The following is a 13,506-nucleotide window of genomic DNA, read 5'->3' as shown; positions in this document are numbered from 1 at the left end:
TTTCACCTCCAAATTCCTAGGAATTTTACTTCCTTAGATAAGCTAGAATCCTCCGTCAAAGACAAGGTACAGAACACACATTAGCCTGATAGTACAATGACCCCAGAAGGACTGCTTATTTAGTGCTGTCAACATTTCCCAAGATACATGTAAAATGACACCCACTGACTCAGAACACACCATCACTTTCCCAGATATTAATCACTTTTAAAGGCAGGCTCTTGGTTCTAGAAAGCAGTACTTATGATTTTTAGCAATTTTACTCTATTAACAGGTTTAATAGACCATCTGAAAAATTACCAAGTAGAATGAAAATTTAAAAAAAAAAACAACTCTCCTAGGAATTCATCCCATAAAATATTTATTAATAAGTAAAATGATTTTCCCCTGCCTTTGGTTATTAAGAGGTTTGATGGAGTATCTTGTTGACACCAATTGCCAACAATGGTTTTACATTATTCAGTCATGAGATAACAGGTAGAGATGCACATAAGCAATCAAACAGGTAGACAGATGATTAATGACAGATAACCACAGATACAGATATAAATATGTAAAAGACCATACCTTATGACCATTTAATTACAAATCTTGGTTTTGCTAGCATTTGGAAATTTACTGGCACACATTTTGACTTATTTCTTATAAGTGAACAATACACAAATAAAGTCGCTTGAGATTCATAATTCACCACGCTGGTAATGAATACAGTGCTTGCTGAGAACCGAGAGAGAGGAAAACAAGAACTAACTTTGTGGGGAAGAAAGACAATATCTACTTTGAAAAGCTCTTCTCAACTTAACAGTCCCTCTTGCTTGAAAAATAAGACATTTTGATAACGACAGTATAAAAAGCCTATGATTTGCACAGTAAATCGTATTTATGGTTTAAATTTCATCCCAAGACTGGGATTATGGCTGAGAAACGATACTAAGTATCTTTATAAAGCATGTGAGTTTTTATAGGGAAAACAAGAAAATGTTTTATCAGATCTAGGCAGAAAGGCTGATGTTATAACATTTATAACAACAGTAATGACCTGCACTCAGTACCACATAGACATGGAGATCTGAACATCAAAGAGAATGAAAGCCAAGCCATACCACACGGCAAAATTAAAAAGTAACCTGGAGAAGTAGCAGGTGATAGAGTTTATGATTTCAACACAAAAACAATTACTTCTTCTCAGATATCAATGTAAAGCCAGAAATTTAAAAGATACAATCAAGAAGGGGATGAATGGTTTTATTACTACACCATCCACTACTTCAAGATTAAAATAATCCCAGAGTTCTGAAATGTCATCAGTTAAGAACTATACAATTTCTTTCAGTCTTTTTTTTTAATGTAGAAAATCACTTTGTAATAAGATCTCTACACAAGGTAAAAAAGCACAAAACGGACCCCCAAAAAGCACAAAAATAGATAATATATATATCTTTTTACAACAAATTAAGATGTGCCTGGGAAATACTGAGATCAAGGACTAACGTCTGAGTCCAGGTTGGCTGCCTTTTATAAGAACTGTTGTTCTTGGCATCTCCCCTAAAACCTTAGATGCTTATTAGAAACCGGCCCAGGTAACAGGGAGGGAACAGCAATTCTGATCTTGTACAAAAAAACAGAAAAAAGAAGTTATAATAACAAAATAATAAAAACGCTCCATCTGTTTACAAAATTCTTTTGACAGCCATACCTCAAGGGCACTTAAAGGCTTACAGGTGTCACGGAGCCGTTGGTAACGACACAGGTATCTCCAGGGACTGCTCTTTCCCATCGTAAATCAATCATTAACCAGGATAAACAAATCTAGACAGGCTAATGTGGAGAAAGATGTTTTCATACAGTTTGGGGGCAAATGAAGCCATCCAACAGAACCGTGCCATAAGCAACACCGCCAGGCACAGACTTCCAGGCTGGCATCCTTCCCAAGCCCACGCGCCCGCTCAGCCGTCTGGTCCAGGCCCCGGCCGCCCTCTGAGTTACACGGTCACCGCTGGGTACATCTTCTGTTCACTGTTAGTGTGAGGGAAGGGAGCCTGGAGCTGCCTGTAGCCCGTCTGCAGCCCATCCAGGAACGGGGGCACCGGGGTCAGGGGCACCGAGTCTGGCTGCACGGTGTACCCCACGAAGGGCGGGTGGAGGTACTGCCCCTGATGGGGCACAATCTGGGTGGCCTGCTGGCAGTTGAGCACAGAGAAGTTCGTGGGCATGTTCACATACACGTTGTTCATGGTGCCCTCGGGCAGGCAACAGTTGGTCTGGGACCTGGTCGGGGGTGCCCGGGCCCCCGAGTTGGCGCTGGAGCTCGAGCTGGCGGCCGTGCTGGACTGGCGGGAGGAGGAACCCCGCGAGGTGCTGGCACTCGGGATCATGGGGATGGTCTCCACCAGGCGGGGCCCTCCCGGGGCCCGGCTCAGCTGCGGTTCCTGCTTGGGCCGGAGGCATCTGCAGCAGCAGGCGGCCACGAGGGACCCCAAGACGATGAAGGCGACAAACACTGACCCGACGATGAGGAAGGGCACGTAGATGGGGACTGAAGAAAAGGAGAGAGATATACCATGATGACTTCCTGGAAGGAGGCAGTAAAAATCTGAGGACTTCCTGGAGGGATGCAGTAAAAATCGGTGATGGGCAGCAGAGGTGAATAAATGAGCCGCGCCAGTACCCAGAACCTCGGGACCGCGGCCGGGCTGGTGTGTGCGCTGATCGGCAGCGCACAGCATAGGAAGCACCGTCTTTATCAGGAGCTTAGGAAAAGGGGGTGAGGAATAGGACCTGCCTGCAGACTCAGGGGTCGGTTCCCAAAGCAAAGCTGTTAACGCTGACAGCTAGACTCACCAATCACAACACTCTTTGAGGCAGATATCCAATTTAGTAAAAATATGAGTTTTGCACATTGAGTTTATTCTAAAATTTCTACAGTAACTGCACTGCCCACATTTCAGTCTGCCCTAAAGTTTGTGTGGTCTGCACAGAAATGAGTCGATAGTATTTCAAAATCTTTTTTCTTTTCCCCAGAAAGTTATTTGCATTCCTTGCAAACTTCTTTGACCATTTTTTCGCAGGTTCTTGTTTCACAGGCAAATAAATCAAAAATTTAGGTCACATCCTAGTCACAACCATTTCCAAAAAGAGTTTGTAAGGCACAAAGGTCAAAGTAGGGTTTTAAGGGAAAAAAGCCCTCCCATACACATTTGCCAAGCTGAAGGCTGATAACTGGGAGGCGGTGGGGAGGGAGCAGGGGAGCTGTCCAGACAATGGGTCAGCATGAAACAAGGTACCCAGGAGGACAACTGTCTCCAGGGGCACCAAGAAGGGCCTAGGCAGGACCAGGTGGTGGAAGAGGAGTCACAGGCCTGGCTTAGGACACTGGATTCTGTGTGGAAAGCCCCAGGGAAAGCCATAGAACATATAGCAGTGGACATCGTACCTAGCCAGTAAGATTTATTCCAGAAAATAAAACCGTCAAGATAAAAATACACACTTTCCTAAAATCAGTAGTGAGCTCCATTTTTAAAATTATTTTACTTACAAAGATCTTGGGGGGTGTTGTGGGCCTAGCACTATGGGGTTTCAGAAGCTGGACACACTGGCTTGATGGGGTCTGTGGGCCCCACCCTACATGACCATGTCTTTTGAGGTATTCCTTCCCATCTCCCTGACTATCTGATTGGACATGAGGACAAGGACTGGTCCCACCGGTCTCGGTCAGTACACGGTCCAGGAAGATGCGCAGCTACCCGGCACCCGAGGGCAGAGACTCAAAACACTCTCTTATCCTAACTGTCCACTAAGGCAGCGGCTGTTCTAACCATGCTCCTCTGACAGCACTGATATTTCTGGAGTTGGTGTTTCTAGGACACAGAACCACACAGAGTCACAGAAAAAAGATGGCTTGTCAGTAAAACATACTTTATTAAGCATGTAACCAAAGGCTGATGATGGAAGATAACATTTTCTAAATTAAGATACCAGCCTTATATGTTATTGAGAAGTAAACGAATTAACAGTTAAGAAAAAGTACCCCAAACGTTATAGTATAACTAACTGAAAGCAGTTTAAGTCCACATAATGAGTTTTGGGGGGAAATAACTGTTCTCTTTCCAGGATTTTAATCAGAAGCCTAAATAACTATGCAAGGCAGAGAAGGCAGTGCTCCTAGAAGCCCTGGAGACTGCTTGATTAGACATGCTGTCCTTACTGAATGCAGAAGCGCAGGGCTTTTAGGAAAACAGATCCAAAAGTGCAACTCAGAAGGCATCTGCTCACACGACAGGATTGTGAGAAGCCGGCTGCCCACTGACTGGTCCGCAGTCACCGCAGCATCTGGGAGGCCATCTACAGCCAACTGGGCAGCCGGCGGGAGCCCAGTGCCTTGGCTCCTCCCTCCAGCTCCAGGTCTGCTCTGTGGCCACACACCCAGCTGCACTGGGCTCGCCTTCCAGGACAGCTCCTCGTCTGGAGTCACCCTCCCTTCTCCTGTTCAGAGTCAAGGCAGAGATCAGGAAGGGCGGCTAACAGAAATGTGTGACTGCAAGGGGAAGGACACCGAAAGGAGCTGCCACTCACAAGCCCAGCCAGTTCTGGGAAGAGTGACCAGCAGAGCAGGGCTCAGGCAGCTGGAACCCAGGAGGCTCGGGGTGCAAAGTCCTCTCCTTCTCAATACCTGCCAAAGAATCAGAGGAGATGCCCCTCCGGGCTACAGGTGCCCTGCCACCTCCATCGGACCATGTCCTCCCTCCCTGGACACATCCTGGGTGGACCCTCGAGGTAGGAACGGGCCTTGGAGGCTGGTGACAAGCACAGGAGGTGGAACCTACCAAAGGCTTTCAGGCGTATATTTTTCCAACTCTAACTTCGGCAATTTAAAAAACTATAATTAAAAAATCAAAGCCACAAAGTGCAAGACTGGCAGCGCTCTGATGTCACACGCACCAGGTCTGACGTGGTAAGGAGACCCGGCCAGAGGAGTGTGTCTTAGGGAAAGCTAAACTCTCCCGGGGTATGGGGGCGCCGCGTCACCATCACCCCGGGGAAGACCCCGGAGCTGTCTCCCCTCCGGGGAGCCCTCGAGTGCCCCCGCCAGGACAGGACCCTTTGCCGGGACTTATATTCATGGAGACAGGAGACACGGGGAGGGGCACAGAGACCCCCGGGGAGGAGGAACGTGGGGCTGTCTGTGGCCAACCCTGACTTGCATGTTACGATCTTGTTTGTTTCGGGAAAAATCCAAGCCAAGCCACCCTAAAGCTGACAGATGGGGCAACTGAGGCCCAGGGCACTACACCGGTGTCCGGTTCCGCACACATTAAAGGCTGGGCCACAGTGCAGACACCGTCCCCCGCCTACCGCCCCCCGCCCCCCCCCCCCCCCCCGCCCAGTCCAGACCCCAGGCCCGCAATCGCAGCCTCCTAACACCGCCACCCCCCCCTCCAGGCTCGCGGGGCCCGCCGGCGAGCCAGCGCCCCTTCCGGCTCGCCCTGGCCGGCCGGGTCCGCCTACCTGCCGAGCCGTCGGGGCCGTCTTTGTCCGCGCGGCCGGGCTCGCCGGCTCCCTGCTGGCGGTCGTTGTCGCAGCCGCCCTGGTCCAGGCGCGCGTCGGCGCTGGAGCAGCAGTAGCGCAGCGCGCAGCTGCCGCAGCAGATGGTGGCATCGCCGCCGTCGAAGCGCTCGGGGCACTGGAAGCCGAGGCGCCAGACGCCCTGCGCGTCCAGCCAGCCGTGGCAGTACTCGCCGCTGGCCAGCGCCCCGGCCGCCAGCAGCGCGGCCAGCAGCAGCCGCAGGAGTGAAGTGGCGTCCGGGGAGGCGGCGGCCGGGTGGCGGCCGGCCCACATGGCACCACCCTGGGCGCAGGCGGCGCGTCTTCCGAGGGCGCAGAACCGACTCCGGCGCCCTGGTCCCCGCGGTGCCGAGGCCGGGTCCTCTTCGCCGAGTGTCGGGTCCGCGGGTCACCGCCCCCGCCGCGACGTCCGGGACCTAAGCCATGCCCTCCCTCGGCCGGCGGCGCGGTCCGAGCAGAGGCAGCCTTGGACTCGTGGGCACTCGCCGACCGAGCTCTCCGGGTTACGAGTCAGAGGGTCCCCGGGGCTGCCGTGGCGCAGCCCCCGGAGGCTTCACCCGCGACGGGACCCTGCCCGTGCATCCCCGAGGGGACGCTCACTCTAGCCGGACCACCAGTGGGCGCGCCGCGGCGTACCCAGAGCCGGGGCGCTCCGCCGAGTTTAAGCCCAAGGGTCCAGAGTGCGTCTCTTTGCCTTTATACCCCGCGCGGGCGGTGAGAAGAGCCCAGGAAGCCGGGCAGCGGGCGCAGGGCTCCGGGCAGCAAGTGCAGCGGTCGGCCGCGCCCAGCCTTCTGCGCTCCGAGCTCGGTCCGCATGGCTCCGGCCGCGCCACCCGGGCAGCGCACCTCCCCACCACCCGGCGGCAGCCCCCACGATCCGCTCCGCGGCCGGACGGTCGGTCTCCAGACGCTCGCGGGCGTCCGGGACGTAGATGCGGGTCCGTCGCGCCCCGCCGCGGTCCCGGGAGCCGGCCGGGCTGGCGGTGGCCGCTGCTGCTGCTGGGCGCGGATCCAGGCGGGCGGCTCGCCCCGCTCCCCTCCTCTGCTCTCCGGCCGCGGCCAGCTCTGTCTGGCGCTCCTTCTCCGCCGGCTCTGCGCCCTTGCGGGGGGCGGGGGGCGGTGGGTAGGGAGCGCGCACAGCCGGGCGCCTCCCACGGAAGTCTTGGTCCCCCCGGGCTGCGGACGAAGCCGAGCGCAGGGACTCCGCGCGCGCGGCTCCGACTCTGGGGCCCGGCGGCTGCGCTGCGCTCTTAAGAGGGGCGGGCGCCGCGGACGCGCATGCGCGCTGGCCCACCGCCCCCCTGCTCCTGCCTCCCCGGCCGCCCGCCCTGCACCTTTGGACTCCTGCGGCCGCGGGCGGTGGGCTGCCGGCTGGAAGGCGGGCGGGAGACCCGGGCCGGAGCTGACACAGTAACAGCAGTCCTGGCAATAAGGACAAACTAAACGTGTTTCTGCAGGTCTTAGGCATTCACAGTTCAGTTTGATTCTCAAAACTCCCCAAAGAAGGATGATAACTGCGCTCCACTTGAAAGACACTGAGAGTTGTCGCTCAGAATCACTGTCCCACTTAGTTCCAGGCCCCTGCTGTCCAGGCCTCGGCCAGCCACGCACGGACCGGGGGCCGCGCGGTGGGCTCGGGCCTCTACTAGGTGGGACGGAGAATGCCCCAATGGGGCCTCCTTCCCATGATTTGTGTCGCTTCTTGTCTTTCTAAATTTGCGCCGAGCGATTTATTGGACCCAGGCAGAAAGGTGCCTGGGCCCCACATTTGGCCCCGGCGGTGTAGACAGCTGTGGGAGGAAGCAAACAAGGCTCCTGACAGACCCTCAGCGCGGCTTTGAGGAGGAGAAATTGATAGCTGCTGACCTGCGGAAGCAGCAGTGACAGGTGCTGACACTATTAAAGCCGCCAGATTATTTTTAAAAGATCTGGTGACCCAGCCAACAAGGTCTGCTAGTCAGCAACCTGAAATCTAGGCCTCATCTGACCAGAAGAAGAACCTTGCATTGTGCTGGCCTTAGTTTCCTCCTCTGTAAAGTGGAGCACAGAACCTGCAGGGGTTTCCGAGGTAGCACTTAGGGGTAAGGAACCTGTCTGCCAATGCAGGAGACATAAGAGACACAGGTTCAATCCCTGGGTTGGGAAGATCCCTTGGAGGAGGGCATGGCAACCCACTCCAGTATTCCTGCCTGGAGAATCCCAGGGACAGAGGAACCTGGTGGGCTACAGTCCATGGAGTTGCAAAGAGTCAAAGACAACTGAGCAACTTAGCATACACACACACACACACACACACACGACCCACAGAGGTCCCTTCCAAGTCCATGACCGTGTAACACAAGGCAGTTTTATTCACAGCGCTTGTGTAGGCTGGGCCACCTGTCCTACTCAAGTAGGGTGGCTACCCTGCCAGCCACCACACAGAATCAAAGGAAAAAACCTACCCTACGCCCTGGAAACAAACATCTTACTCTTCAGTAAACCTCTCTCTAAGCACTGCACTTTACTTCATTTCATTGTGGGGAGGCGTGTATTTTTAGCTTCAGAAAATTGTGCATTTAAATGCACCAGCCAGGAACTTTTCTAAACCGAGTAAATTAACAAAATTTTAATATCAAATTATTTGTTCCACAACTACATGCTAAGCAGTCTCAGTGTACTCTGGGTTGGGTACTGGGGGTTCTCCAAAAAGCCAGACATCCTGGCCATTTCCTCCAAACAGAGCTGAAAGTCAACGGAAATTGGACAGAGACACAAAGAACTGACTAAGCAAAGATGGTACAAGTATTATAAAGCTGAGTGGTGATGTCCAGAGTCAGTTTAAGCACATAACCTGGGGGTGGGGAGGTGGGTGGGAGGGTCAGAAGAATCATCAGAGCAATGGCATTTGTCCAGATGAAGTGGAGGGAAGACTCAGGTGTTAAGATTGGGTCTTTTTCTTAGAAGATACTATGAGCAAATGTTTACTGAGTGCTTCCTCTATGCTGGACACAGGGCTGAGTTTTACCTGAGTAATCCTCACAGCAACCCCACAAAGAAGACATAATGACTTGCCCCACTTTACTGGTGAGGATAGCCCTCGAAATCCTTACAAACAGAAAGTGACAGTTTCCTGGACTCCAAAGCCTGCCCACTATGCTGCTGGTCACCAGGCTCCACTACAAAAAGCCTGGAATGAACTTCAGAGTCTATACCAATGACCAGATGGTTAGGCAGCATTATTTTCCTATGGCACCATAAAATAACTAGGGTGGTGTTCAAAGGTTTAATCCTTTACCTTGCTTTTTGTCTTGGGGCAGGGGGAAATGCAAGGGAACTGTCCATTTCTTCAGACAGCACCTATGTCATATCTTCCTTCCACTATACATTTATCCACTTCTCCGAAACACCCACCATTTGTCAGAGTTTACTAATAAAGAAAGCAATGTTGGTCATTTTCATATGGAAATTGATTTATGAGCTGGTGATACCTGAGCCTAAACACAAGTTTTTCCCAAACAGTTCACAACTTAGTCCACAACCAGCAGACTTGGAAGTGCAAAGCTTTGAGCAAATTCATCCTTTTTTTTTTTGCATTGCTGTGTTCCTGTAATCCCTAAAAGTGAAGGAGTGGCCTCTCCTGTGATTGCTCAATGTGGTGGTTGACTGTCTTCAATGCTCATGGAGAGTTTATACCACTCTGTTCCTCAATCTGACTTGATTTTACTTTTTCTTTGTGTATCTAGTATGTTGTACTGAAGTTTTATAAAATAAGTTGTCAGGTACTTACTGGGCATCTCTGTGAGAGGTGCTACCTGAACATAGTAAGGTGGTGGAACTCCTTCCATAAAAAATTCCCTGACCATCCTCAACAGATAGCCTTAAACTATTTTACTAGTCTCTTCTGAGCAGCTGTAATTAGTTATCAAAATATATAGGTAGTAGTAATAATAATTTATTATAATCAAAACTAAATGTCAGGCAGTCTGCCAGAGTAGATTTAAACACCAATGAAGGTGTGCCCTTTTAAAAAGTTGAATTCTATAGACACTAACTACAGATTTTTCAGTTTGTTTTACCTTTCAGTCTGTGCCTATATACAGATATATGTGAATAAAATGCAATTATTTAAAAACAAATTTCTGACACATCTTCAAGAGTACAAGTACAAAGTCACAGAACTATAGAAATCATTACTTATAACTTTGCTAACTGGACTTGATGCAAATCATATGAGGGTAGTCATATTTCATTTGTCTGGCAGTTCTAAAACTTGCAAGATCTACAGTGATTTTCTATAAATTTCAGGAAGAGCAGAAGGTCACTACCATCTGCACACCAGTCAGCAGTCTGTTTAGGAAGAATGTCTTTCCCTGGGTTCATTCGCTTCTTTCCGTCCCCTTTTATAAATGGGAGCAGTAATGAAAACTCACATTTGGTTTACCAGGATTTCTTTCAAGTTAAAGTGTTTGTGTTAACGAATGAGACCACAAACCCAAACAAATATGCTAATTTACCTTTCTTTAATTTTGTCTTGTGGTTACCTAACCTCATCTGAAAATAAAAATGGTCATAAAACTCTGAAAAAAAAATTCCTGTTGTTTTAAAAGTTTTCATCTTTCATCCTCCTGTTTTTTCCTTGTAATTAATACACTGACTTTCAGGAAAGTAATTTCCATATTTAAAATTCTTTTCCTTCTCATCTACTATTCACTTTAAACATTTAGCATACTTCTCTTCCTGCCCCACCCTCATCCCTAACTCCACAGTTTAATGAACCATTTTTATGTTGATTTTTCTGTTTACTAGTGGTATATTTTCTTTTTGAAGATATGGAGTTAAACACCAGCCAGGACTTCCAGTAATGCCAGAGTACCTGAAAGGGTGACATAAATAAAATCAACACACCATCAAAAAGCCTGCAGAAAGTTTTTGCAAATTATATGAGAAGAGTCTAGTATCCAGAGTGTATATACAACTCAAAAGCAATCCAATCATAAAAGAAGCAGAGAAGTTGAATAGACATTTCTCTAAAGAAGACAGTCTGACAAACGCATGAAAAGACGTTCAACATCTTTAGGGATCTTCCCAACCCAGGGATCGAAATGGAGTCGCCCACATTGCAGGCAGATTCTTTACTGTCAAGAGCCACCAAGGAATCCCAGTCACTATCACAATAATACTTCGCACCTACTAGGATGGCAATAGTAGTAATACTAAAGATAATAATAAACAGAAAATAACAAGTGTTGGAGAGAAACTGGAAACCTTGCACTTTGCCAACTGGGAATACGAACCACTGTGCGAAGCAAGTTGACGGTTCCTCAAAAGTTACAGAATTGCCTATGACCCTGCAATTCCACTCCTAGGTGCACACACCCAAAAGAGTTGGAAACTTGTGTCCATACAAAAAATTGTACACATAACAGCACTATTTATCATGGTCAAAAAAGTAGAAACAACTCAGTGTCCAGCCACTGATGATCAGATAAACAAAAGGTGGTCAATCCATACAACTGGAATATTATCAAGTACTGACACCTGCTACAGAACGGATGAACTTTGAAAAGACTATGGTAAACCAAGGAAGCTAGACACAGTCAGACACCTCTGAATGTAATTCCTACCCTCTAAAATGAATGCTGCAAGTTCTCCATTATGGACTTCAATTATGACCCTCCCCGCCCCCCGCCCCCCACCAAATGCACAGGCTGAAGCCCTAACCCCTCAATGTGACTCTAAGAGGACAGAGGACGCTGGGGATGAAAGCCTTGGAAGGCAGGCTCAGAGGGAGGGAACTCCTGATTGGAGCCTCCCAGGGCCCTGCCTAACTGAATCCTTTTGAGGCTGAAGGTGAGAGTGGCTTTGCAATGAAGGAAGCTGAGAAAAGAAACAAGCTGTTTCCTGGGTGTCACCAGGTGAAACGGGAAAGTTTGCCATCCACAGAACCAGTGCCAGAAACTTCCATCATTTGCAGTGTTGTGGGGGGTGGGACATCACCAGGCCTTCCCCAAGCAGAAGCCTGGGCACTGGGGCTCTGGGTACCACTGAGACCCAGGGCTGGCCCAGCAGGCTGCCAGCTTCAGTGGGTACCACAAAGGTGAGTCTGAGAAGCTCAGTCACCCAAGGATTCCCTCAATGGAGAGGACTTTCCAGGTGGGGCAGGGCTGGCCCTTGCAGAGCAAGACAACCTGGAATCATGTCTAATGCTATGTAGTATGAAAGGATGTCATTTTTATACAGAATTCAAATTTCATATCTTTAACTTAATAATTCAGAGGTCACTTTGAGCCCATTGGTTCCTTGGGATTTCTCACTCTTAAGATCATTGTTTTTATATGCCTGGGTCATAGGGAAAAAATCCCATTCATCCTGGGTGTTTAGATTTGACATAAATGGGAATTTCCTTCATCAAAGCTGCCTTACTAGTCTCCTGGTGAAAACATAAAAAGATAAAAGAACCATTGTGCTGCTTTTTTGAGCAGAAACGGGATGATGGAATTTACAGTGCAGCCTCACAGCCCTCATAATTACCCCTGTCCAAACACTTTAACTTTTCCAAACTGAGCCCTCCCCCGTGTTACGGTGTCGACATTTTTTTGGGTACCTTTTGGATTAGTATGAGATTTTCCTTGGCTTTTGCAAGAAGTCAGCCTCTCAGGAAGCAACTGAATTAAACTTCACATTTGTTTAAAAGACCTTGGATAACACCCCACATTTGTGTTTCCTCAAAATGTCTTCACTAAAAGAATACAGGAAGAATGTTCTGTATTATTCAGAACTCATCTGTAGTATTCAGATGAGCGGAGAAAGGTTTGATGAGTCTGTGTCCCATGAATCTAATTTAGCAGCCCAATTATACTTCAGACTCAAGTATTTCAGACCATTTTGCAGCTTTGCAGCATTCAGGGCACTGCTTGCTTGATATTGTAAGTTCTCAGGTAATGTAACTGTTCTCTGGACAGTTTCCAACTGGCTAGCCTTCATTACCTAATTAGAAGAAAGGGTTGTTTTATTTTTTTTAATGTTTTTACATTAGAACATATGCTTGAATAGCTCAAAGACCGAAGCTCCGTCAGCTAATAAGGACCACTGACTACTGAACATCTGGTATGTGCTGGGCATTGTGCTGAATTCTTTGATTATCATTACAGTGTCTCTCCTAATAAGTTTACTAAGAAAGCATTTTAAAAAGGTTTCTTCATCCACTTCTCTAAAATTTCCAAAGAAGTTAAAAAGGAATTTCCAGCCTACACAGAATGTCATCCAATTAATTTTAACACAAGTATCATTAGCATTCCTTTCGCAGTCTTTATGGTCAACGAACCAGTTACTAAGGTGACACAAATGAGATGTCTTAGAAGACGACAAACCGCTGGCATTCTTAATTTCGATCACCTTTTTGGTGCACAGCAGTTTGGAAGTAGGTTGACTGACTTTAGAGATAAGTCCAGAAGAAAATATTTAAAAAGTGGAAAGCAGGAGAGTATAGAAAGACTTCAGGTGATGAGCTACTGTGACGGAGGGAAAAAAAGACGCTGGATTTGCTTCAGAACACCCTTTAACGATGTGGGCTTACAGAGAAAGCAGACTAGAGCAAGTGGAATCAATTCACGGAGAGCGATACTTAAAGCACATTGTCTAACCCGTGTAGGTGCAGAAGCAGGAACACGGAGGATGAAAATAGGGGGTGAAATTGCCTAGCCCCTACCTTCCTTAAGAGCTTGGGCTTCCCTGATGGCTCAGGGGAAGGAATCTGCCTACAATGCTGGAGACGCAATTCCCATCCCTGGATTGGGAAGATCCCCTGGAGGAGGAAATGGCTATCCACTTCGCTATTCTTGCTGGGCAAATTCCATGGATGGATGGAGGAGCCTGGCAGGCTACAGTCCATGGGGTTTCAAAGAGTCAGACACGACTGAAGTGACTGAGCACACATACTCCAGCCTCGGAAGAGGGAAGGAT

The 13,506-nt window shown here is 48.8% G+C and overlaps 1 protein-coding gene across 1 annotated transcript; it reads right to left on the bottom strand.

Moving 5' to 3' along the window:
* Window positions 1-344: 344 nt before the first annotated feature.
* On the bottom strand, window positions 345-5,845 carry SHISA2 (shisa family member 2). The gene is made up of 2 exons (XM_043892266.1): window positions 5,506-5,845; window positions 345-2,536 (listed from the first exon to the last, which is right to left on the bottom strand). The coding sequence occupies exons 1-2, from the start codon at window positions 5,834-5,836 to the stop codon at window positions 1,983-1,985; spliced, it is 885 nt and encodes a 294-aa protein (XP_043748201.1). The 5' UTR covers window positions 5,837-5,845; the 3' UTR covers window positions 345-1,982.
* Window positions 5,846-13,506: the final 7,661 nt, after the last annotated feature.

Source organism: Cervus elaphus, chromosome 30, assembly GCF_910594005.1.
Source record: "Cervus elaphus chromosome 30, mCerEla1.1, whole genome shotgun sequence".
Lineage (NCBI taxonomy): Eukaryota > Metazoa > Chordata > Mammalia > Artiodactyla > Cervidae > Cervus > Cervus elaphus.
This window is presented reverse-complemented; position numbering and strand designations above follow the sequence as displayed.

What these genes read in the sequence shown, in the direction of transcription:
- SHISA2 (XM_043892266.1), bottom strand. Translation starts at nt 5,836, where the DNA reads ATGTGGGCCGGCCGCCACCCGGCCGCCGCCTCCCCGGACGCCACTTCA. An exon ending in CGGCCCCGACGGCTCGGCAG is followed by an intron (nt 2,537 to 5,505) that starts GTAGGCGGACCC and finishes CCTTTTCTTCAG; the next exon opens with TCCCCATCTACGTGCCCTTC.